At 38.2% G+C, this 26634-nt stretch overlaps 1 protein-coding gene across 2 annotated transcripts in view; it reads right to left on the bottom strand.

The window, feature by feature from the left end:
* The window catches only part of DOCK8 (dedicator of cytokinesis 8), an 89391-nt gene that overhangs the window by 18771 nt on the left and 43986 nt on the right, over nt 1–26634 (bottom strand). The window contains exons 16-35 of one of the 2 annotated variants that reach the window (XM_054003222.1): nt 25704–25774; nt 24885–25023; nt 23252–23353; nt 22431–22526; nt 21050–21284; nt 19915–20079; nt 17979–18154; nt 16162–16257; nt 15123–15218; nt 14183–14332; nt 11719–11832; nt 10610–10765; nt 7836–7975; nt 7075–7244; nt 5617–5762; nt 4749–4931; nt 3931–4066; nt 3244–3331; nt 1538–1634; nt 704–838 (exon numbers count right to left, since the gene is read on the bottom strand). In XM_054003222.1, coding sequence (XP_053859197.1) covers nt 704–838; nt 1538–1634; nt 3244–3331; nt 3931–4066; nt 4749–4931; nt 5617–5762; nt 7075–7244; nt 7836–7975; nt 10610–10765; nt 11719–11832; nt 14183–14332; nt 15123–15218; nt 16162–16257; nt 17979–18154; nt 19915–20079; nt 21050–21284; nt 22431–22526; nt 23252–23353; nt 24885–25023; nt 25704–25774 — 2691 coding nt within the window. The remainder of the gene's footprint in view (nt 1–703; nt 839–1537; nt 1635–3243; nt 3332–3930; nt 4067–4748; nt 4932–5616; nt 5763–7074; nt 7245–7835; nt 7976–10609; nt 10766–11718; nt 11833–14182; nt 14333–15122; nt 15219–16161; nt 16258–17978; nt 18155–19914; nt 20080–21049; nt 21285–22430; nt 22527–23251; nt 23354–24884; nt 25024–25703; nt 25775–26634) is intronic. The other variant, XM_054003223.1, reaches the window with a different exon arrangement.

Raw genomic sequence — 26634 nt, forward strand, 5'->3', positions numbered from 1 at the left:
GTTTTGGTTTTGGGTTTTTTTGTTTTTGTTTGTTTTGGGTTTTTTTTGGTTTTTGGTTTTTGGGTTGTTTTTTTTGTTTTGTTTTGCTTTTTGTTTTTTCTGACCTGGAGTTTTTTTATTGGTGATACAGAAGTGGAAGAAAGATGAGGATTTGGCTTAGTTTTCAGGCAGAACAAAGATGAAAACTGTCAATGTCTTAGAATCCACTTAGAATTTTGAAACCCATCTTAGAAATAGAAACCTAGAATGATGCCCTCAATGTCTCATGAGTTTTAATTTCTCTGCTGCCCATCTGACTGGAAACTAGTCTTGCTGATATAACAACTTAAATTTGACTCTATGGAATTCTTGTGCAGTTCTTGGCATTAAGATTCCTAATTAAAATCAGAATGTATTTGAAATAAAGTGTGTGGAATTGCTTACCATTTCATTAGTAAATCTTATATGTTTAAGAATAGACTGCTAAACCCACAAAATTATTCAGATTTAATTATTCCATCTTGTGTGATCCGTGAAATAACCTTACAACATATGCAGAAATCCTGTAACAACCCCATAGATAGTAATTTGTACTTATATATGCAAAATGTATTTAATAAATGTCAAAGAAAATTGGTAAGTGAATGGAGACAGCTCTGCTCTAGAAATGCTGTTCTATTAACTTGATTGGAAGCATGAAAACAAAAGTATATCAAGAGCATACCTTGGCAATGAGAGCTCTGAGTGTGGCAAAGCAATGAGTCAGGTAAGTCGTGCTCTGATCATAGCCAAGAGAATTTACCAGGACCTTCAAAACTCCTCCCAAGAGATTATCTCTGCATTCTGCTGCAAAGCTCGCCTACATAGGAGGGAGAAAAACAATAACTGTATGAGGTAATTCAGCAATGAACTGGCACACAGGAAACTGAAGTTCTGCTCTCCAGTCCATGAGACATCCAGTAATTCAGAATTTGCAATTTCTTTATTTTTAACATCTGCTTTGGAGAAATTTCAAAGCACTTTTGTAGTGAAGACAAGAAGACAGAGGGGGAATGGTCCTGAATATTTTCCAAGTTCTGAAGATTCTCCAATGCACTTTTAAGCTCAGTGAGCTCCTGCAGTGATTTTTGAAGCTCCACTTCTGTTCTTTCCAATTCTTCATGTATACTTTGGGTTAGGAACTGATCCTCTGGTGGGCAAGCACCATTCCTTCCCTTACATCCTTGATATCCTGAGCATCTAGACTAAATAGATATACTGGTATGTTCTGATCAAACCCACAACCAAAACAGTGGAGAGACTAGGTGCTATGAGCGGTGTAATGTAAAAATAATGTCCAGTACAACAAAAGTCTAGCAGATAAATGCTTTTCTAGTTTTCAAGCATGAAGTTTTCTCCTTCCTACCTATGATTTTTTTTCTAGTCAAAACTCTATAAGTTTACAGAAGATCTCAAAATATTTTGCACTGTCTAAGAAACAAAAGGGAAAAATAATCATGCTTCCACTGGCTTCTGAGGAAGCAGGGATTGGTACTAAGCCACCTGTACTATTTTTCACCTGAATGATGTTCTCTTGCATATCGAGAATGATCAGGTTAGCTTCAGTTGCCAGGTTTCCACTGATCAGAGCTTCTTGGTCTAGCTCAGCTTTCGTCCTGCAAAAGGAGTTCTAATTAAAGCAAGCAGAGGGTATCCCAAGAGTTAGATGACCTGCTGTTTAAACAAAGCCAAATACAAATGCATACTATTCTGAATGATTCCATAAGAGTAGACAATGACAATAGTGTTCAGAAGTGTTTCTTAAAAACTATGGAGTGAAATTAGGAAAGCTGCTATCATAGAAGAGCAGTCACAAAGGGGACTTCTGAAAACTAGGCCTCTAGACAGTTTGGATAGATGCTTTTCTTCCTTAATAGTCATCTGCATAATGGCCACTTAATATCATGTTCAGTTGTTCAGTAATTTATGCTGTAATTTCTGAATGCATTGCCTGTAGCAGGACACAAAACTCCAAAATGGAGTAATTGATAACTGATCTGACAATTTCATTAAAAGAAGTAAAACCAATAAACTAGACCAAAGTGGAAATTGCTTCAGTGCCATAGAAGCATTGTTTAGTGGAGGCAATTTAAAATGTTGATTCCTGAGACTGTTGAAAACAAAAGACAACAGGTCCATACAGCAGTGTCCCAGGCTATTTAAGAGAACTGAAATATTGATAAAAGACAGGAGATAGTGGTAAGGCAACACATGATACCTTCTTAGCTGAGACTTAAGAACAAGGTCTGTAACACAGTTCCTCTGCAGCTGAATAAGCATAGGAGCAGCTACTAACGAAACCGCATTTTCACACATCCATACCAGAAGCGCAAAGAGGTATTTCTCTTTTTCCTAAGCTGCTCAAAAAAATGCTGTTGCCTGGCTAAAGGCTGCTTTCTAGAGCTTGAGATTAAAGATCCTTTGACTTTGGCCAAAGTTCCTAAGGTGCATTTCTGTGGCTGGAACAACACCCTTATAATCACACTTCTGAGTGACTTCAAAAATATATAGCTGCTCTGCTACATTAATTTACCAAAAAAAAACAACAAAAAAAAAAAAAAAAAAAAAAAAAAAAAAACAACAAACAAACAAACAAAAAAACCTGCAAAAATTTTAGTGCTATAATAAGGGCAGAAATCCCAATAAGAGTAAGAACTGAACAAATTTAGTTAACTTTACAGGTCTTTGGACTATTTCCAGCAACCACTGAGCTTTGATCCACATGCTGACTGGATCTTCTCTGGCATGACACATATCTTATAACTGCTGCTACAATCCCAAGGCATTATCTTCCCTGACTCCTGCTAACAGAGCTTCTCAATATTAATATAGCATATCAAACCAGCTTGATACCACAGTACCACAGTACTGTATGTACTGAGGAGCCAGGAGCAACATCAAAATAAATGTAGCAAGCATCTGTGGTGTACTTAATACAACTCTACCACTAACTCATGTTTGCCACACTGTTAATAAGAAGGAAAAAATGGGTAGATAGCTATTTTAAATTCTCCTTCTAGTATTTGTGACCTCTTTGTTGTGTCATAGCAACAGTTGGATATTTACGCTACAGAAACATTTTCTTTTTCTTCCTCTTTGACAAAAGAGAGAAAGGGTTGAAACTGCTCATTTTGTAATAAAACATCCTGGGAGCAAGAACAAAACATAAAAACCCCAAGCAGCTTGGTTCTAACAAAAGCAATATGCATTAATTAAACTACTTACTTATCTTGTCTCTCATTTGCCTGCCGCCACTGTGTCTGCTCCTTTCTCCAGCGCAAATTTTCATTTACCCCTGCTGATCTGTCATTCCCTAAGAGTGCAACATATGTCAGAGATTAAAACAAAAGGGGACACTTGAAGTCTGACAGCTCGCCAAAAGGAGGAGATATATTTCTGTAGCAGTCTATCAGAACTAAAACCATTCAACTTACAGATTCAGGGCTCTAGTGAAAGACTCATCACTTTTTTTACTTAGGATTTTTAGATTATTAACTTGCTTAATGTCTACAAAAACCTACAAAAACCAACCCACAGATTTTCCATTTATTAAATGAAGCAACCTTTTTTGCTATGAACGGTTTGTTTTTAGTGATAGTTTTGATACCATTTCTTGGCTCTTGATTAGATACTAACATAACTTTTTAGAATATCTTGAAACTTCTTTCTTGGCTTCATATTCTTCACATGAGAGGAACTCAGTCCTAGCTACACCTTGGACAGTTGAAACCTAATGATATTTTCATCCATGCAAAACCAAGAATGGTCTGCAAAGGAATGGACTGTGGGTGAAAAGGGGGTGAAATGGACAAGGTTGAAAATGGATAGTGTGCACAAACCCAACAAACTCATTTATGACTATAGACACTCGAGGTCCTCTCAAAAGGCATGGGGAGCAATGGTATGAAATACCAGCTGGTATTCTGCAGCGCTTCATCATTTCTCCTCTGGCTCCTTCTCCTCTCAGTAAAGCCTCTTCTAATCGAGCTTTCACATCGCGTGATTTCTGGAGTGCTTGGGTGCTAACTTTATCTGAGTTTTGCTTGCCCTGGAAGTAAAGTTAAAGCAATCATTACCAATGCCTCCATTTTTGATCATGAGACCAAATTACATCTCCAGAATGAGATACAACAGGAGAGACCTGTAGAGGGGGCAGAAAGCAATGAATGTGATTGATTAATACATAAAGTCTAATAAATGTTGCAAATGAGGAAAGAGGTACAATGTGTACTGCTAAAAGAAACTAAAGATGTAGTTCAGATGTAAAGTTCAGATGTAGTTCAGATGTAAAGATGTAGCTAAAGATGTAGTTCAGTTCTACTGAGAAAGAAATTAAAGTTCAGAGAGAAGGTTATTTAGTCCATTTCAGACAGACCCTCACAGAAAGAGAAGTACTGACATCAAGTCCCTGCTCATAACTAAAGAGTCATCCTTAGTGTCCTGTCCAGTACTTACAGGAGCTGTTGGTATAATTCCCACCAAAAATAGCCCCCAAATACCCAGGTAAAGAAAATAATTAAACTGCTTAGGTTACCTTCATAGAACTTCCTCAAAAGTTTCGGTAGCATTGTGCTTGAAGGCTATTGTCAGTTATTTTATCTGAAGTAATTTGTGTATATTAGATAAGTGCTAATTTAACCATTGTCAATAACAGATGTCTCCTGGACAGCTGGAATTTAAGGAAGAAAATTGATCAAAACCAGGACAACAAAATTCCTTGTTTCACTTACCTTATACTCAAAGCATGAAACACAAATGAAGAGGAGGTCTAAAATCCTGTTCAGCTGCATGGATGGAAGGTCTGCAATCCATTTCTGTATTAGGTTCTGATCAGCATTTTTCATAATCCAGAGGAAACAGATCAAAAGGTTGCGAGTAGTATCAGGACCTAATGTAGCACTCTGTCTGTAGGGCTAGGAACACATAAAGTAAATGTCAATTGAAAGAAGAAAAAGGAGAGGAAGGTCATTTGGGTGAAGTAATCTTATTTAAATTTCATTGGAATTGAATCTCAGGACTGGACTTCAGTAAATTTAAAATCTTCCAGGTGATAGTTATTGTAATTTTGACTGTATATGTAATTAGTGAAAGGACCAGTTGAATGCAAGTGAAAGACTGAGAGAAGCACCAGTTTGCTACATGCTTTTATAATAATTTCCTTATAAAAATGTAGGGAAAAGATTCTGTAATCATTTGCTTCCCCTCTACCATGTAGTTGTGTCAGCCCAACTGCATAGTAGATTAAAAAAAAAAAAACATACAAAGAGAAAAAGAAGCATCAGAATCCTAGATGCATGGATTCAGGTAAGACTGAAACAGTGGGGCCGCCATAGTGGCATTTGCTGATCTGGGCAGGAGTCTAGATTTGGTGTGGAAATGAAAATAGGCATGTGGGAGAAAGTGAACAATGTATGTTAAAACAGCAAATAACTAGAAGAGAATAGGAGAAGATGACAGAAGGACTATGAGAGATCCATTGGGGTTGGAGGAAACAAAAATGCAATTCCTCATGACTGTAGCTATTAGTGGTAAGAAAGGATAAAAAAAGGAAGATGAAAACAGATAGAAGAAAGGAGATTGGCAGAGCAGTGAACATACCAGTGATACCAGAGGTACTCCAGGGTTCCTGATGTTGAACTGACTCCCTGCAATGGCAAGGGCCACATTTTGGTTGATTGCACCTGAAGGCTCTTGTTCTTCTTCTGGGTTTCCTGTGCGTCCCTTTCCACTGCGGATATCTGAAACTAAATTTGAAATATCCCATTGGAACTTCAGGGTCAATCCAGTTGCTTCTGCTCACGTGTCATAGTTTTCCATCAGTCTGTAACTGAGCAAAACAATTGGCACTTCCATCCCTGAGACTGTTTGTATGTCTGATGTACCAAGCGGTGAAAGAGGCACAGCATCAGCAAGAGAAATTGCAGCCATCTGCAAAGACTGCCAAATTATTCAAATACATAAAATACATAAAAGGTGGTAGCAAACATGAGATTACCTCTGAAGTTCAAATCCAAGCCAGTACTTTGTAAGACTTGGAACCATCCAGTTCTAGTTAATTTCAGTCAAGAGGATAAGCACAGAAACTAGACATGGATTTGGTACTATTCAACAAAGTATGTAAGTCTGCTAAGCGCTGACAGATCCAGTATTGTCTGCTGACTTAAAGACAAGTTTTATTTCAGGCACATAACTGCTTCTAACTGCTGGTTCTTGACATCACTTTCAGGAAATGAAGTTATTTATATCTAAGTTTTGTAAAAATCTTGTCTGATTCTGAGCATCCATTTTGTGTTTTGCAAGTTCTGTTCCTCAGAGAAGCTGAGTGATCAGCTGGACCCCAGGTGTTCAGAATGTGATCACGGCCTCTTGTGACAGATTCTCAAAGGAAGACACTCTAAACCTAGGCATATTGGTACACCTGGGCTTCTTCATAATAACTCTTTTCATCTATGGTATAAGGATAATACTTAGATTAAAAGAATGGTGTGAGATCTAATTAGCCAACGTATAGTAAATGCTTTCACCTTACCCAATTGAAAGTGATAAACAACTATTAAGTTCATACTAGAAAGTTTTTTGTTAAGACATTTAAATGTGAAATATTTTCAGAACCACTGACAAAAATACACTCCTCAAAGTTTATACCTTTAATTAATTAATTTTGGTGTCATGTTAATAGCAGCAAAAAAGCAATAGAAAAAGAGAATACAGTCTAATTTCTATAATTGTGGTGTAACATGATGTCAGTATCACTATCAGTATTTTCACTACTGTTGAGTGTATCTAGAGCTAAGTATTTCTTGCAGACCTTGCAGGCTTTATTTGGAAGGTCAGAAAACTTACACAAAGAGATATGCAGGAGCACTTACAAATGTATCTCTGGTCTATCACTTCCTCATGAACTGAGGACATTGAAGTTTTTCCTGTTTGTAAAAATCCAGTTTATTTTTAAGTAAAGAAATATTCTACATTACTAGATTAATCTTTTATGTTTGATAAATTATTTAGACAAGTCCCTGTTAGAAGTTGAAAAATTCAAAGGTAAAAAGGTCTTACTTGTAAAATCATGGAGTTGCGGTAGTGAATCCAGAATGATACCAACCAAAGGGAGGTAAAGAGCTGCAATTTTAATCTTCACCTCCTTTTTGGAGCAACGTGGGTCTAGGTCATGGGAACTCAGCAGGCTAAGGATAGCACTGACAGCTTTTCTTTGCACCTTGCTAATCCTGTTAACACAGAAACCACTCATGAGTTCCATTCACGGATCATGCACAAATCACTTATAAATCAAAGATTTAATAAATAGAAAGGAGGTGAACAAAACAAATAATAAATGCCAGTATGCACTTGATAATCTCTTTCATTCTGAGCAGAGATTCCCGTTCCCTGCAAACAATAGGTATCTTAAATCCCCAAGACACTTTACCACAATCAAAGAGCACCCAAGTCTTTCAAACTTCCCAAAAAAAAATCATTGTGCTAAAGGGAGATGCTTAAGGAAAAGCATCAATCTCTGGCCAAAGTTTAGCTAAACGCTTAAGTTCAGACAAAAACAGAGGTGTTTTAGAGGGAAGAGCCACTGAAATTTTGTGTTCTCAATTTCTGTATTCAGCCAACACTACTACCACAAATAATATATTTTTATTAATTGAGAGAAACATACTGCAGCTAAAACCATGACTGGGTCATTGCTATGTTAGAGTGACTCACTGAAAAGCATGGGGGAAGCAGGACTGTCCTGGAGTCAAACTGTGGCCTTGCCAAGAATAACAGTGTGACCTGATCCCATTCTAAAACCTGCAAATGAGGATACGCACCCCTCGCTGTCTGCATCCAGTGCTGCTGCCAATTCAGTGAAAAGTAAGCCAGTCAGGAAGTGCTGCTGACGGTATTCAGCTGAGAGGTCAAACATACCAGTGATTTTCTGGTCCTGGTAACTAGAGCAGGAGCTGGAGTTCTGCAGAAATATATTAGAAGTGTTAAAGAATAATCACTGAAACCAAAGTTTCTTAAAGAGATCACCGTCACAGTCAATGTAACAAACTTTGTAGAAAATCTCTACCAGAGGAAAACCACAGACTTTGAAAGAAGGTTGGACATTTTGGAGGAAGACATCTGTGTGTGAAATTAAAAGCTCTCTAGGATGCAATCTCATCCTTTCCATTCTGTGCAAGCAACTCATTTTACACTTTTTAAGACATAAATTTCCTACCCTGTATTCATTATTTTGGACAGGACACAAAGTCAGAATTTTCTCCATTCTTGCTCTTATTGTTGCAGAGCAGCCATTAGCTATCACAGAGCAAGAAGTGCCTCTACATTAAGAGGGACTTAGGTGCCAGAAGCTGTTCACTGTGTGTTCTTCAGTCTCCATGATGTCTAGTATGGAAGTAAGGTCAGGAAAGACATGTGAACCATGTTTCCTTTTGCCCTGGAAATCCTTGGCTGATCTTACTGGCAGCTGGTATAATTTAGACCAGCCTTCAAACTGCTCTAACTTATGGCTGTGACTGATAAACAGCCAGCCCAGGAATAGAAAGTTGCTGCTATATATGTGCTGTGAACTTAGATTCTGCAGTCATAGGTGTGTGCCACAGGTCACCTGAAATGTTTTTGTCCCTTGCTCAGGTGAGCATAAGTCTTAGACTCTACTCCCACTGTAGCTACTAGGTTTTATGAGTCCAAATTTTGCTTTTAATCTATATTCTTCAGCATTCCTTCCAATATTTCTGTCAGTCACCTGGGAATAGTCTCAGAGCCCAAACACATGAAGTATCAGTATACCACACTGTGGTAGCTATCTTCTAGTATATTGGGTCAAATGAACCCCATGTCTCTTAGCAGCCCTGTATTTTGGATCCCTATACTTAGGCCCACTCCCATTCAACCTCAAACAAACAGGTATTGGCTGTACTATGTTTGTGTGAAATAATGTCAAAGTGTAAAGCACTCCGTTAAGCGAGTTTGGCTTCTCTCAAAAAATTTCACAAGATTTATTCACAAGACCATATTTCTACTGCAAGTCTAACTCAAGTGGGTTGCACTCCTGCAGACAGATCAAAATTACTGCAAGGGTGGTCAGCTAGCGCATTAAATCATGCAAGGGCCACAAAAGCCTTATTGATTTGCACAGGTTGCACATTGTATGTTACTCCTAAAGGAGTTGATGATGTTGCTTGAAGGAAAGATTAATTAAACTGGTGTTGGCCAAGCTGTGACATGCTAGAACTAGTTACAAGAACTATGTTAATATTTTTTATCTCCATAAGCAGAAGAGTCATATTTCTAGCTCTTTGGCATCCAGGATTAGTATTAACCAAATATACTGTGATGCTTTGCTTTTAGGATTAGGAAAAACTTCAAGAAAATATTATTTACTATAACAAACATTTGACAACCCTTATTAAGGTATGAGATGTAGTACCTCTTAGCATCCAACCAATTCTTTGGCAATGACACTCAAAAAAGAAACCACGAATTTGAACTGCTCCATTACTGAGGCTGTTTCTGTACCTCCCATAATTTTTTGTTTCAATTCCATCCCCTTGCCTCTAAGCATTGTGGCAATTATAGAGCATTGCACTGAAATGCTTCAACCCAGTCCTGACCTCTGCAAGAACATTGAGGTGGAAAACAGACATGTGAGCAGCATTTGATGGGGGGTTTGCTCCATTGTAGAAAACCATCTCCATAGAATGTAGAGGAGAATGGAGGAGAAGAGCACAAGACTGGCAAAATAGTGTGTTGCATGCCAATCAACAATTTCTTTTTTTGATGTGTTTGTGAACTCTGTGGTCAGGAAGATCATGGGAGGTCCTGACATTAAGGAACTCTAGAGCTGTGTCAGTATCAGACCAAATCTGGAAAAATTTCTGGAGAATGAGATATGATGCAGATTGCTTGGTCTACTCAGAACACCTGAGTGTTTCCACACAGAAAATAACATAGTTTAAATTAAAAGGAGAACACTGTTCAAAAAAACACAGAGAATTATGGACAAAGATATAGCATGATCTGTACTACAGTGGGGGAGAAACCCAGAAGGAAGAACATCAGAAAAAGAAAGCATGATAATCCTATTTTAAGCAACATGAAGACTCAACAAAAATTCACTATTCAAGATGTTGAAAATGGTAGTCTATTAGTCACTAAGTTGGATAGTGGTACCATCTATTTCCACCTGGAAAGTAAGAAGTTCCATTAGAAGGCAAACACACAGAAAGCATGCACTGCTGCATGCCATAATTCTCCAAAACAGATATTGAAATACATATTTGTGGTTGTGTGTGGATGGGATAAGTGTGTGCCTGTGTTCCTTTTAGACCTCATGTCTAGACCTCAACAGTAATTTTCTGTTTCCAGGGGAGAATATGTCTGTGTCACATTCAACTTTTACTCCTGTAGATGCAGTTTCGCAGTAGCACTCCTGTAGCCTTTCTTCTTCTGTCCCTTTTTCTCAAGTGGGAAGTTTTTCTCCCTGATCCAACAGTGGCTGATTCTAACTTAAGTATCTGAATACAGAGCAATGTAAGTATTTTTCTACGTGTGCTTCATGTGACGTTCATGCAATACCTATCTAATGGATAAACACCTGGGAGGACAAGGAGGGAGAGGGAGATGCTGGAGCAGATGCAGATGTCATGAAGAAGAGGTTCAGATTGAGGTAATGCTCATGGCTGCAGAGAATTCTCAGGAACTCAAGTCTCATGGAAATCAGGGTGGAGAGCGAATTCAGCTTGTTTGAAAGCTAGAAAAAACAAACAAAAAAAGTGTCAAGTGATGGGCTAGTGTTTTTTAAATTACCATGTAGTGAAATATCTTGCTCCCTGAAAAGGACATAGACATGTAGCCCTGCGTACATTAAAATGTTCACTGTACCTCACTAGTTTCCATACATTAGCTGCTCTTTGTGTGACGATTTTTTTCTCATTTGTTTCAATGAGATGTTTCTCTCCCTGCTCCCCAGCTGACTTTCAACAACCCAAGAGATAACAAATTGTTTCTTTCTTCTTTTCTCCCAAAACAAAAATGTACAATATTTTTTGTCTTTTGCCTAAGACAAAAATTAAAAACAAACTGAACTTTTCTGAGTCTGTGGCAAACTCATAAAATGTCCTGCTAAGCAACATAGGACATTGGTGGTCTCATTTTTTCCCTTCTTATCAACAATGACATCAGTGAAGGAATTCATGAAGATACCTGATGGACCTGCACAAATACAGGTCACAAAACAGAAGGAAAACACTCCCTGTCAAATACAACAAATAATTCCATAACAACATTCTGCATCACCATTTATTTTTAATTTTCAGAGACTTGTGAAGCAAGACAGATGCATTATTTTGAGTGATTCCCTGAAAGCTAAATACTGTCCTCACAGCACTCAGCAGGAGAAGTCAGAAAGTTGATCTGTATTATCTGCAGATCCTTCTGCTAAGGGCAGTAAAAAAATAAGGGAAGAGAAATGGTTCCATGGATGTTTTGCAGCAGTGCAAACTATGACAGTTCTAAAAGAGTCTTTACCTCTACTCATTTTTTTTCCCTGCAGATCACAAATCAAATTAAAATCATTGCATATGCAATAAGAAATAGGAAATTTACCCAGACCTTTAACACAACTCAAAGATCTTGATGGATAAACTAATCAAACAGAACAAAACACATAAGCCAAATGCAATCCCAGTCATGCATGGTGCCTACCTGATTACAGTAATGTTTGATGAGATTAAACACAAATCCTCGATCCATTAAAGAAAGAAGATCATACAAGAAAAATGCCAGGCTGATATTAATTTTTTCTGCTTGTTCACTTTCCTTAAAAAAAGAAAAAAACTCCAGTTATAATGTGTAAAACTTACATAAAGGTGGAAGACTTTTTAGAATAATGAAAAATAGTGCAGGGGTCTGCTCTCAGAATTATCTCGAGGAAAATACAGGATAAGATCGTTTCAGTTCTCCAGTTCACATGATCTTGTTAAAATTGCACAGAATCACTTCTGTAAATTATTTCAGCTGTTTCACAGAGAAATGTCACGGGATGAACAGTTCATTTCTGTACCTCTTTGGGCTGACAACAATGAATTTGAGACCTGATCTGAATGAATTGTCTATTGGCTGCAGTACTGCAAATGACTTTTTTTCCTATTGAATATAATAGAATGCTGGTTTAGGAACTTAAAACATATAAAATATTAAGAAAAACCTGCACTGGCTTTGCTGATGGAATGCCAAGTATTTTGTTTAGAAATTTTAAATGTAAAACTGATAGTAACAAAATACTGGTAAAACAAATCTGTGGAGTTCACCATCCAGCAGTTAAACTCTTGTATGCTTGGCATTGGCCTGATTACCAGAGTTACACAGCCTCAAGTAAGAATCACAAAGAACTTCATGTACCCTCTAAAATGAGGCTACAGTTACTTCAAACATACCAATTTAAACTATAAACTCTCAGTAGCCTATGTAGTTCACCAAGAGGAATTAGCAAAGATGCCTGAGGAATCTGCACACATTTAATGCTCAAAACTGACAAAGGAGATGACTGAGAAAAATATTGCCTGTACTGGCACCTCTGGTTAGTGACAACAGGTGTGCAGCACCTCAGGGTGGCTACAATTCACTTTTTCATTTTTCAAGCCTTTTGTTGCTGTTCAGGAATATATACATTCTCTACAATCTGGAATTTGCACAGGAAAATATTTTTCTACAATGAAGAAAAACATGATTTTCCACTACCTTATAGGGCAGGCAAGCATATGCCAGACATATTGCTGTAAAAATCCAGGGCAATCTGTCATGCTCAACCATGTATTGAAACATCAATTATCACTTCTTGGATTTAAAAATCAGACATATTTTGCCTACTACTCTGTACACCTAACCAGTGGCCCTAATTCCAAAAACACAACAGTGAGATTTTCACACACAATCAGGTTCTATATGCTCATTCTATCAAAATGAGAATTAAATTAACAGCCCACAAAAACCTATGTACTTCTTGTGAGGAAGCCATACATACTAATTTATTTGCAAAGCCTACATTTCTGTTAAGGCATTTTTATTGTAATGAATTTTTATTTCACAATGTATTTAAAAAAAAAGGCACTGATGGCTTAGGTAAACATTTCTGTGGAAATTATTTCTCTGCATGTGGCTATCACAGAAGCACACCAATGGATTGAGCTTCAAGAACAATCTTTTGGTGAACAGTGACCATCCATTCTGTCATTCTCTACCCCAGTTTGTCTGGTTGCCCTTTCCCGGTTTCTGATCTTCAACAGCACTTGGAAGAAGTGGATTATGAAACTGAGCTTCTTGAAAGTGACCTGGCAGGCCAGCTCTCCTGGCTGCTCTGCCTTGCCCTGCTTCAGAGCACTCTACTGGGCTAGCTGCATTTGGCAGCTCTGGGGCATGAAAACAAGTTGATTACAACAACTGAACAGTCTCTCAGTGCCTTTCTGTGGCCTTAGCATTTTCTACTGGCCAGTCCAAAGAGGTGTCAGTGATACAGGCCGACAGCAGCAATGTTAAAATATAAATTACAGTTTGTGGTTCTTTCAACTGTATAATCTGTTGTATGAGTGCATTTTGTTAAAAGTAGAAAGAATTTCATGGGACTTAAGGTTTATTTCTGTTCTTCAATTTTCAGGTGGCCAGTGTCTCTTTAAAGAGATCAAGGGTAAGATCACTTGTGGCTGGCTTTCGTAACACTCACGAGGAGCACTGCCTTCCTAAGGCATATTCCACTGTTACAGAGAACTCAAATGAGGAATTAACCACAATGCAGCAGGATAGAGGGTAACAGCAAAGGGGTATAAAACGAAGTCCTGATGGGGCTGCAGTCTGATGTGATGGCTAACATGGCATAAAGAATTACTACAACTGAAAATGGATGTCCAGCCTTTCCTGTCAATAGGAAAGGGAATTATCTTTTTGTACACTGCAGCCACAGTGTGAAGAAGGCTGAGGAACTGAGCTGAACAAAAACAGTCTGCTAAGAGAGCACAAGGCTGCCTTTTACAGTCCCACAGCTCTCACTTAAGGTCCATGTGAGAATATTTGCCTAATTCTAGCAATACTACTGATATTGAAATGAGATTAAATGTAGCTCAGTGTAACACAGGATGAGTAGCAAGGATCCACAGTGCTTATTTAATCCACTTACCTTGGGTGGTTTGACTACAAGTGCAGCAATCTCTGAAGTAATCACACTAACTATAGTAGTAATATCATCTTTGAAACGATCAGAGAACCGGCTTCTTCTTGGGTTATCTTGCTTCTCTTTGTTGTGAACATACTGAGCCATACTCTTTATCTGCAAAGCAGAAAAAAGAATACTAAAAAAATGCCCAGACTGGAGGTAAAATACAGCTTTAAGTTTGTTTGTAAGAGTAAGATTTCCTACTTCCTTTCCCCTGAATTTAATTACTCATTTTCTCAGAGCTGCTGTGATAAATCCTACACAATGACAACAGAGGGTCTAAGGCTCCAATACAGACAGATATTGATTACTGCTCATATTCATGTGAATACATGAATACTCTCAGTACCTGAAATCATAATCACCCTCCTGCAACCCCATTTATCTGGACTTCTGAAATGCTGCTGCTTGCCACTTTTGTCCTTTATGATGACAGACAATGAGTGACATTTGTGGAATTCTTATTTCTAATGTTGCATTACTTACATGCTGATAGTGGAAATCATTATAGTTTTTCCACTGACATGCGTCATTGCAGGGCTCTGTAGAACTGTGAGTTTGTGGAACTTTGTCACTGCTCCCATGTTGTTAACAAAAAGGAAAAGATAGGAATAGATATTCACCAAAAAGGAAGGACTTGGTTGATAAGTGTCTCTCAGTATTTTGCAAGCTGTGGACTACTGCTCATGTAGTTCATGCAGAACTTTGCTATCACTGCCATAGTGCGGAAGGAGGGTGAATACGAGGAACTTTATTTTGTACTCTTTGCACTTTCATTATTTGAGACCTTTCCTTTACAAAGAGAAGAATAACTGAAGAGGTCAGCACCCAGCTGCATCTGTGCCTGGAGCACCTACTACATGCCACCATTAACTAACTTTAAAATACCACTGTTGAGTCTTACCAGGAGCTCAAAGAAGAACCAGGCATACTTGAAGACTGATTCTCTCACCATGCCCGTGCTGACCACCATCTGCAATGCCAGTTCCTCATGGAAATGCTACATAATAAACACAGACTGTTGGAAAATGGCTTTTCAATCAACTCATCTTTCATTTTCAACATCTTCCCTGAGGGAAACTTTTCCATACTGGAGGGTGAGCAGCCAAATGGGGATGTATGGGCATTCTTGCAGGATTAGAAGGCAGATTTCACCAAAGTGAATGCTGTTGGCAAATAGACTTTGGCACCCATTTTTCTGTGGATCTAGAACTGCATGTAACTGAAGAGGGAAATGCCTTTGGACCATTCTCAGGTCATTGTCTGTACATGATAGGGAGCAGTCATGTTTCCCACTACCTGCTAAGCATTTTTGTTTAGCACATCCATGTTTTTCTGAGAGAAGGTAAAAGTAAGATTGACTCTGTGGTGGAGGAGAAGGACAGAGCAATAACCACAGCAGACCTTGTACAGACATTTCTAGTTGGAGACAGTACTTTTTACAGTGACATCTAAACACAAGACACATAAACCCAACTATCTAAACTTTTAGGAAATTCAAATCTGGACTACAAAAAGCTTGGTTCTAAAAGCTACAAAAGGGACAAAGAAAATAATTCATTACAGAAGAAAAAGGAGGCAAATACTTCTGAATGGAGTTTACTGTAACATGTAAAGACATGTATCCAAAGGTAAACAGCAGTGGAAAATGACGGAAGCTCTAAGACCTTGAGAAAGAGAGCAAAGGGAGGATTTAGACAGGCTGCTACTTGTCTAAATCTGACCTGGATAAAGAATCTAAAGACTCTGGAGCAGAAGTAAAAAAGTTTGAGTAGTGTTTGCCCACACATTCAATATCTCATCACTAATTCCTTATTTGATAAAACTGGTTGATATTTTGTTCTGTTGCTCCCCTCTCCACATTTAGAAGTGCTAATTGCCAGCACTAGCTCAGGATGCTCCAGGTTCTGCAAGGAGTTCCCTCATGTGTACCCATAGCCTACCTTTTTATTGGAGGGTCTTGTGCTTGCACAAAGGCCTGACATATCATTTGTTCCTTCAATGTAGTAAGACATCCGACTGGAGCTGTGATCCACAGGCTGGGGCACATGGAAGAAATACATAATAGTAAATCCATAACTAACTTAATCTAATTATCAGAGAAAAAATCACCTGCAGTTGGGTGGGGTTTTTTTGTTTGTTTTTTGCCTTTTTTTTTTTTTTTTTTTTTTTTTTGTTTAGCTAAGCACACACATCCATTTAAACAGTTCTTCTGTTTCCTTCTTCCCATCCCCCTTCCCACTCAAGTCCGAAGACCACCTGACAGCAGCAGCAGCAGGGTGCAAATGCACTGCCATCGCGTGCCCAGTGGCAGCATTGCAGCTGTACTTTGGAGGATACGATTCACCCTTTAAAGGTGTATGTTTATCCCCGGCTCTACATCGAAAATAATTAGCCCCTTGAAGTTCTTCCTTCCATTAAAAGTGATGCCAATTTAAGAAGCAGTGAAACGGCAGTAACCAATTGTAAATTTCTACATTTTTCAATGTCATGAAGCTGTAATATCAAACACTTTAATTTTGTATTAATTTGGAAAAATGCCTTGAGCCCTGTTTTGCTTTTTTTTTTCCCCTAGGACACAGAATATTAGAGTAAAAGTCATAAAATTCGAATCTACATTATTAAAAATTGCTATGGATGGATATATATGCACATATGAACAAATCAAATAAATTGTCAAAGCCTGTGTATCTTACTAGTTAGCTGAAGACCAGTACCTATTCATTTTCGATGGAGAGGCACATGCTCATTCAGTAGAGAAAAGACTTCAAAATATTTCTGAAAATAACCTGCTTGAGAAGCAATATTTTACATATATAACACTCAAAGAAAAGTGAAGGGGGGATACAGTTCAGACCTCATCACATGTATTACTGTAGAGCTCTGCCAGGGCTGCAACTAGCAACAGGCTCTTTGCACAGGGGAAAAAATCCTGCTTTTGCTAGAGGCATAGCTTCCCAGCTCCAGCTGAGTGGCAAACTCTAGGTTTTGGTTTCCCCAGACACACAGTCATTCTCATAAAGCTCTGAGATGGGCTGGGATGCTGTAGACCAGCAAGCATCTGGTGCCAATCAGGGAAACAAGATCCTTCCTCTAGGATGCTGGCGACTGTTCTGTCCTGCAAGCCATTGGTGGTATATGTAGCAGTGGTTGAGAATGCAGAGGAAGCTTGTATTTCACTCTGTGGTTGAATGAAGTATTTGGAAAGACTCAGGTGCAAATGATGCACATAGCATCTGCACTGTAGTTGATATAAAGCTATGGGGCTGCTGTCATATAATTGACTACTTACTGTGGTGGGGTTTTTTTTGTGGGTTTTTTTTTTTTCTTTTTTTTTTTTCTTTTTTTTTTTTTTTTTTTTTTTTTCTTTTAATAGGAAACTATATAACACCAAACAAAAAGAGGAAGAAAGGTCTGTGGCTCTGTGGCTGCACTGACTCTGCAACTTGGACCAGACCAGGTCACCAGCTGTGAACAGAAGTTAAAATCTGGAATAACAGGAGAGTGAGGCAAATCAAAAAAAGCAAATGCCTCTGTGAAGTGTCTAAGCTACAAACAAGAGGTACCTCTTGCTCTCCACTGAATCAGAATTTTGCAATGGGATTTTACATGTATTTATGCCAAATCAGATAAACAGAATATACTTCCGGTGATACATACAGTTCATCTACAAGGAGCAAATCCAACCCTCTAAGACAAAATCTAGATTATTAAGTTTTGCACCATAACATTCTTCATATATTTGACCTTATTCTCTTACCTTGGATGACATGATGTTTTTGACCTCCTCATCAGTAGCAGCTTGTGTAACAGTGATGTCAGGATTGCTGCAGCTTATCACTCGGCTCTGCAGGAGTTTACTTCCAACAGACACTGCGGAAGTGCGTCCAAAAGTGTAATAACGAGATTCTGTCGAAACGGCACTGCTGCCTCCACCTGCCACAGTGAGATGCTTGAATTAAGACTGAAGGACATATATATGAGACAAACATCAGGTTCAAGCTGTTTTTGCTCAGTGGTGTTATAACATCAGCATTTTGAAAAGAATAAAGCTCCTGAAAAACCCACTACCAACTGCTTCATTAACAATCTACACAGGCATTGAAAGAGAAGTTACAGATATTATCCCAGTCAACAGCTAACAGAGTCATTGCACAAGCAGTACCAAAAGAGTAATAGGGCTACCTAAGTATCACCACTATTACAATAGCTCTTTCTTCCCATCAGTTCTTTTAAATTTGCTGTAGATTAAGACAATATTCACAGGCCTAAACACAAAATACCACCTTCAACACATGATTTAATGCCATGTTTGAAGTATCTAAGGAAACGGGGAGAACTGCCATCATGAATTTCACTAAATGATATCTAGTTTTCAGTTTCACCACAGAGCTTATTTCTCCAGGACAAAGAATTCCCAAGTGTATGTGAGCTCACAGATTTTTGCATATCCCAGCATCAGTCTAAATTTGCCTCAAGGGGGATTTAAATTAATACTCAAAAGAGAAAAAGGCCTACAGACCTTTAGCTCCCACAGCACAGCTGCTTGTGGTAAATCATTGAGCCTATACAAATTAATCAAATTAATCCTATAGGGTTTAGGACAATGATTGCAACAGAATAACAGAGTGGCTGAGATTGGGAGGGCCCACTGAAGGCCATCTAGTCCAACCCCTCTGCTCAAGCAGGGTCACCTTGAATCAGCTGCCTGGGACTACAACTAGATGGCCTTCTACTATCACCAAGGTGAGAGGTTTGGGCAACCTCTCTGGCCAACGTGTACCAGTACTCAGTCACCCTCAGAGGAAGTGTTTCCTCATGTTCACTCTGTTTCAGTGGTGCCCGTTGTCTCTGATCTTGTCACTGGGTGCCACTGGAAACAACCAGGCTGTCTTCTTTGCACTCTCTCTTCAGCTCTTTGTGTACACCGAAGAGCCTCCCTGAGGCTTCTTTTCTCTAGCCTGAAGTGCCCAGCTCTCTCAGCCTTTCTTTATTGAAGAGATGTTCCAGACCCTTTTGTCATTTTTATGGCCCTTGGGCCCATCTTTGACCAACATGTTCATGTCTCTCTTGTACTGGGGTGCTCAGAGACGAACACAGTGCTCCAGGTATGGCCTCACCAGGGTTGAGAAGAGGAGAAAGATCACCTGTCTAAACCTGCTGGTCATACTGTATTTTATCCTCTAATGACATCCTTAATGCAAAGGAGACATTGGGTGAGCTTGGCCTTATACCACTTGGCAGTAGGTTACTTTGCATGGAAAGTAATTTATTTATGTACAGGTCAGTAAAAAAATGATATCTTAAGGCCATTTTAACTTATGAAAATATTCTTCTAGAAAAAGGTTCAGGAAAGTTTAGGCAATTTCTCTTGCATTCATCTTCATGAAGCTGCAACATTGCTTGTAGCTGTGGAAACCTCTCACCTCAACCCTTCGTCTTAAATTAATAACTGAGGGCTGGAGATTATGAGGGCAAATCTATTTTGCTCTTTGCAGTGCTGATATTCATGACCTACCTCTGAGAAAAATAGTATATCAGAACAGTGTAGTGCTTAAATGGTACACAGTCTGGGTCTGAGAAGTTGTGTTTGCTGTCTTACAGGTCAGTGCCTTAAATCCTTCTCTCAAAAGCACCATGCTGAACAGCATGTATCAATAAAAAAAATACTTCTGCAACCCTTGCACCAACAATACCTGGTTTGACCACTTCTCTTTGTGGGTCTGGCAGACGAAATACATAGTACACATAAGATGCCAGGAGGCAGTTCCTTCCATGCTGATCCTTGCTCAGCTCTTTGCTGTTGTGGAGACTATTCACTATTGCAACCACAGACTCAAAGGCAAACTGTGAGAAGTTGGCTGTGAAGCAAAGGCAAGACTTAGAGTTAGCACTGAAGCGTATAACATAATTAAATGAGAGCATTCGTAGTATCAACAACTAATCTTGCAAGGTTCAATTCAATCCTTAACAAATAACAAATTCAGGGTTTTAGACAGCAATTGCTATGCCTGACCAGACCAAAGTCTACATAGGCCAAAAAACACTCTTTAGCAGACCCACTGACTTTCAATCGAATCACTGGTATTCTGTCACTTTGTGCTACATAAAAGCAGACTTTAATGTAGCTGTTAATTACATTTCTAGCAGCCTTCACATAATTCCTATGAACTATCTTCTTGCAGAATACTAAGACTCATTACTCTCCAGCTGACAGACAAATACAAGCTAGCAGGCTTTAGCAGAAATATTGTAGTGGATGACAGATGTTAATTATCTGAATGAGATAGGAAATTACCCACACCACTGTATGCAAGTATGCCATTCTTCCAGACTTAACATATGTTACGGGCAACTGGCATCTCACTAAAACAAAACCAGTGTTCACTATTGTATTCTCTGGTTTTGTGCTCACTCAACTCTGTCTAAAGATCTTTGGGCAGAGGATATGATGCAGATAGCAGTGTCAGTTGTAAGATAATTATTTTGCTGGTGTTTTGCTGGTGTTTTGCTTGCAAAACAACTCAATTCCAAACAAAGCTGAACCACAACCCACTTTCTGACCTATATTTTCAGATAAGTAAATTACTACAGTTTAATGTATCTTCCAACCACAGACTAAGAGTCTTAAGTTCAGGGGGAAAGGACAAAAGGTAGAAACTCTGTTAAGCCTGATTAAATTGTGCACTGAGACTCTGTCTTGAGCAGCACAACTCTTTCTAAAGGGTGCTACCCTAAATAATAAATCCAAGCCTGAATATTTCAGCAACCATTTCCCCCACATATCAAAGTTGCTTGCAAAGCACTTGAAGGCCATGAACCAGTAAATACCTGTCTGGCCAGCTATGACCATTGGCTGTACAGCCAGCTGGAAAAGTTTATCTAGTACCAAATGCAAAAATAAGACAAGAGGTTCAAGGCGTGAAGAATTCAAACAGATAATGCTGAGTTTCAATTCATGCTCCAGTGAAGCCTCTGTAATCTTCTGATCCATCACTCGAAAGGGGAATGTCACTTGGCTTTCCAGAGAATGGCACAAGGTGAAGAACTTCTCCAGATGGTTGTCCTGCAAATACAGTGCACTCACAGTTAATAAAGTTGATATATTTCAGGCTAGCACTAGCTAAGAAAAGCCTGATCGTATTACCTCATGGGATGAAAGGAAAGATTTTTGCCCTTCTGGCTTTCAGTAGTGGCTGCTCTGAGTGATCAACTTGTAAAGCAGCTGTCACAGTGCTTTGTTTGCTCCTATCCATTTGGTTCAAATTCAGACTGTGGTGAGATCAGCTTAAAGGCAGGAAAGTTATTGCCCTCACTAAACTGATTGCTTCATTTAATGAAAATACTTTTCCTTCTATCTGATAAAACTCTGTCACATTATAGTCCATCTGCCACTCACACCTGAGTTCCAGCTACCTACAAGTTATGTGCCATATGAGTATGCCCTACTTGTATTTAAAAAACATGCTGCAAAGGGGTGATGGACCTGCTTCAAACACAGGGCCTTCAGCTGTTAGGACATATTTACCAGGCTTAACTAGAATGGGATAAGGGATAAGAGCCACTGAAAAACAACAGAAACAAAACAAAGCTGATCTGCCTCAAACCGGCATCTCAGTAAGATGGGCAAAGATCAAATTTCCTATGGCATTTAAATTATGGGAATCATTGAGGTCTCACCCAGCACTAAGCTTGTGTCCCCAAAGCGCATGGCATTGACAAGTGAGCTGCTTAACACATACTGGTGGTGTATAACATGTCAATGGGGCAGGAAGGTGTTATGTCTTTGGACAGTTCAGTGGACTAGTTCACTTGGCTAGCTCAGTGGACACACTGTCTGAACTAGCCTTGAAGAACAGAAGATGCTGACTGCAGAAACTGGGACTGTGCCCTGCCAGCACCTTTCAATCACAGCCTGAGCTGAGCTGAGCTGAGCCTGAGCTGAGCCCTGCTGAGCTGAGAGGACACCAGGCTCCCTATTGCTCCATGTGACTTGCTGCCAGGAGTGCTCATTTGTTCACTTCCCTAACAGATTTAATTTCACCAAAGGATTTCATTCACGGAGGATATCAGATTATTTCCATAGCTCCTAAATTTTTTATAAACTGTGTGGGCTGAAACACCTGAGTTTCATAAACCTGCTAAATTGGCCTGGACATCTGAATTTTCTTTGAAATGAAACTACAGCTGTATGTTACTGCTGATGCATTACCTGGGTGTGAACAGATGACACCGCTTGAATGTCAACAATGAAAATGCCCTTGTGTCCTTCAACCCACTTTATAGGGGGTGTCTGAGATGGAATTTTCTGTGATGGAAAAAAAAAAAAGGGAATTATCTTCCTATTAATGCTCAAAGAAAAAGTCTGCTTACATGAGGGTCTATAGTGTATTCCCACTATTCACTTCATTTTAGACATACAAATTTAATGCCACACAGAGGATGACAGCTAAGTATCTCCTTATTCTCACAGACTTTTGGACAGAAGCTTATGCACTGAACAGGGATACTTAGAGAATTTCTGCTGGATGTCTAGCACAGACCATGTAAGTATACATCTTCTCATGGGATATTGTTAAGGCTAAAATTTCCTAGTCAAAGCATTGCCAAAGGCATTCCATGGTTATGTAGTGCAGTTTAAACCCCCAGACAAGTTTCCTACATGCCATGTTTTCTGAGAGGGCATGTATTTCTGCTCCATTTCTACTCCCCCTCCCACAAAGTCACAGAAAAAAACCCCAAATTATCCTGTGGAAGAAATCGAATTATTGCCTTGACACTCTTGAAACAAACGTGTCCCTGATTAGACAATTTACAAGAATTTGCTTGCATACACTGTTAATAAACAGTATAATGATATAAAATATTAACACCAGTGACAATAATAACAACAACACTTTACTTCAGATTTTCCCCTTCTAAAGAACAAAAAGAGGCACTGCTTACCAGCAGACAGCAATGTTAGTTTGTAAAACACTTATTCTGTTCTCCTACATTAGGAAAATACTATCTTTTAATAATTTTGTTTGTTACCTCAGGAGACTGGATTGAATAGTGTAAAGGCAGTTTATCCAATGCAACAGGAAGACTATAATGTCCAGTTTGAAGACGATCATTTAATAGAATTGGCAGCCACTGAAACAAATGAAGAGAAAACACAGCAATATTCCTAATGATATATGGTTAGACCTATTTATTTAATTTGTTAGATATAGTCAACAAAACAACAAATGAGATATTGACCCAAGCTTCTCTGCTCTAACCCATTCAACAGTAATTTCTTTGTATTTTAAAATTCAAAGATAGCTGATAGCTACTGTAGAAAAATGTACAAGACTGCTTTATAAACCATCTCTTTTGAAGAAAACAAACACAGAGCTTCTCATGTGTGTCACACATTTTTCTAATAAATCCTATCAGAAGGATTTAGTGGAATCTGCATTTTGATTTAAAAATTCATGTATCTTGAATACACCAATTCTTGGTATTGAAGCAAATCAACAGCTAAAGCTTTTCTGGGCTTAAATTGAACATCTTCCTTGTGATCACCATGCCAGATTGACTTGTCATATCCCTGCATTGATATTTGGACACATTTAATTTTTTATTCAAGTCTGAAAGAGCCTGGGCATTTGAATATCACAGGGTGGAAACATTTTGAATTTAGGTGAACAAAAACTTGAAAATTTAGTCCTCACCTATATCAAATCTTGGTCCTGAACTAATTTATTTCTCAACAATCCCACTAACATTGCTGGGACTATAACTGTCCATTAAAAAAAAGCCCATTTGAAAGGATTCTCAGTACTGTGGTTTAAAAACTCCAAAAGCCAACAAAGAAACAAACAAGCAAACAACTAAAAATACACAAATACAATGGCCTCCCAAATTTCCTAGCAAGAACACATGGAAAGTACTTGTCTGGCTCCACATTTCAATTGCTGATCAAAGCTCTAGGACATTTTCAAATCTGAAGCATCATCATCTTCAATTCTTTCCTTTTATATAAAAATCTCTCAATTTAAAATTGCCATTTGATAAAGAAAATGGTCAGAGAGACTTCTTAACCTAAGACATTCTAATCTCAACATGAAGATAAAGAAGGCAAGAGAATTACATTTTAGCTTTTGGAGTATTTCTGGTTTTTAAATTTTTATGTGGATAAAAGACAATTTAGAACAGAAATGAAGTGCCATTCTAAATAAAAACCTAAATAAATCTAAATAAAACCTAAATAAAAATATTACATTAGCCGTTACCTCATGTATGAACATGGTAACAGTAATAGTTGTAATTATGTATGGTTTAGGGAATTTTTTTTTTTGAAATAAATAGAGTCTAACAGAATGAGATTATGTGCTATAAAGTATTGCTGTTGCAAATATTTAGTTGCTGTTGCATATTTCGGTTGGTTCAAGTGAATTCATTAAGTACAAAGAGAGTTAACACAGTAAAATTATAGGATAAGGATGTAACACATCTCAGGTGGCACCTAGTTTCTATGAATTCACACTCAGATGTTCCACTGGTTTTGATGTATTGCCATAACCAGAAAAGGAATAAATGACAAAATTCTTGATAAGCAGAGAGTCTGCATGGGATACACATAGACATGCACATACACGCACCCACACACCCCCACTCCTATATATCACATGGAACTTACTGAATACCCTAGGAGGGTTTCAACAGATGCTCCTTGTTTTGGTTGGCAGCTGATGTGATAGAATGTGAACAGTAGATGGTGTTTCTCTGTGAGTTTTGCTGGCAGCTTAATTTTCACTTCTTCGTAAAAGTCAGGGGATCTGTTAAAAAAATGCCAAGCGTGTTCCCAACATAAGTGTAAGACTGAGCAAGAGGCAAATTTGCCAGTTGGCTTTTAGATGCTATGATTATTAAACCAGATAAATCCTGAAAACAGAGCTGAATTAAACAAAGTATACATATATATACACACACATTTTTATGAACTTGAAATATTTTTATGCATTATGAATCTGGAAGTTATATTTAAGAACAATCTACAGATTTGAATCAGAAGCAAACAGTATCAGCTGGACAGATTCAGCTTCCACGTATCACTAGGTTTCAATCTCTGTTTTGGATTTTTGCATAAGTATTCTGCAAATCCTAAATCCCAAGTTCTCATTTGTGAGAATGAAGTGTCCCTTCAGCTCTTTTGAATCTATGAATTCACTGAAGTGAATGATTTTAAAAGTTGTGCTGCTTCCTGTTCCTGTTCCTTAATCTTCACAGTAGAAATATTCTCAACTACTAAAAAGCTTCAAACAAGAAAAGCAAAGGTTGCTTCTACAACACCCACTTATGCAAATGAAAGTAGCAATCCAAATTAGGTATGACAAATTGCACAAAACATAAATGTTTAAAATGGCATTCCTTGATGAACTATGTAGGATAACAATTACGTGCAGAGATCATGATGAATACTTCTCAAGTTGTGTTAATAGATAGTAACAACACTTACTTATTATGATATGTAATAGCTGTGTATATTTCTTGGACAAATTCTGGACCTGAAGATTTCCCAAAAATTACCTATATTAAGAAGAATAGAAAATCAGGACTATAGCATTTATTTGTCATCATCTTGTCTAAATTTTAAGACAGTCTCTAAAGATTTAAAATGACTCCGCTATTTTATTTTAGCTTGTTGGCATAAATGTCTTATTACCAAGCACCTTTCCCACACTCCATTCAGGGTAAAACACCAGGAAAATGAAGCAGTTATTTCTAAGCCATTAACTACTTCACATCACATTCTTTAGTCATGAACTAAAAGCCTGGGAATCATAGGGAAAAAAAAATGTGGTAAGCCACTTACATGTTGTAACACTATCTTTATCTAAAAAGTTAAATAAAATCTATATTTAGGAGTTTTGTTTTCCAGTAACCTGCTCATTCAAGGTGAGATAGATCTCGCCTTACCTTAGAGGTCCAAAGTACCTTTAAATTCAATGAAGAAAAATAGGCATTTCTGGTGCTAGATTTGCTTTCCTAAGACACATGTCTATGGTAAGGCCTTGAAATCAAATAATTTATAGGGAGATGAGCTTAGACAAGAATCTCTGCACTGTGCAAGCCATTATATATATATTGAGAGGAAGGTCACTTACAGTGGAGAGAGAAGACAGATTAACTGTGTCTGTCCTAACTATTTTTCAAAACCTAATCATAACACAGGTAGAGTTTAAAGAAACCAAAAATGAAGTATTGTGTAAAAGAAGGTATTACATTCACATGGCAAAGCTCTAGCTCTGGAAGAAATGTAGCTTGGGAAACACTGCTGATGCTCTGATTTCACATCCACAGGTTATGTGGAGCAAGGGTTGTGAAGTATATACTAAACAATGTCAGCACACTGATAAAGGCTGGTTGGGTGATAGTCCTTTGTCCAA

Source organism: Vidua macroura, chromosome Z, assembly GCF_024509145.1.
Source record: "Vidua macroura isolate BioBank_ID:100142 chromosome Z, ASM2450914v1, whole genome shotgun sequence".
In the NCBI taxonomy this organism is placed as follows: domain Eukaryota; kingdom Metazoa; phylum Chordata; class Aves; order Passeriformes; family Viduidae; genus Vidua; species Vidua macroura.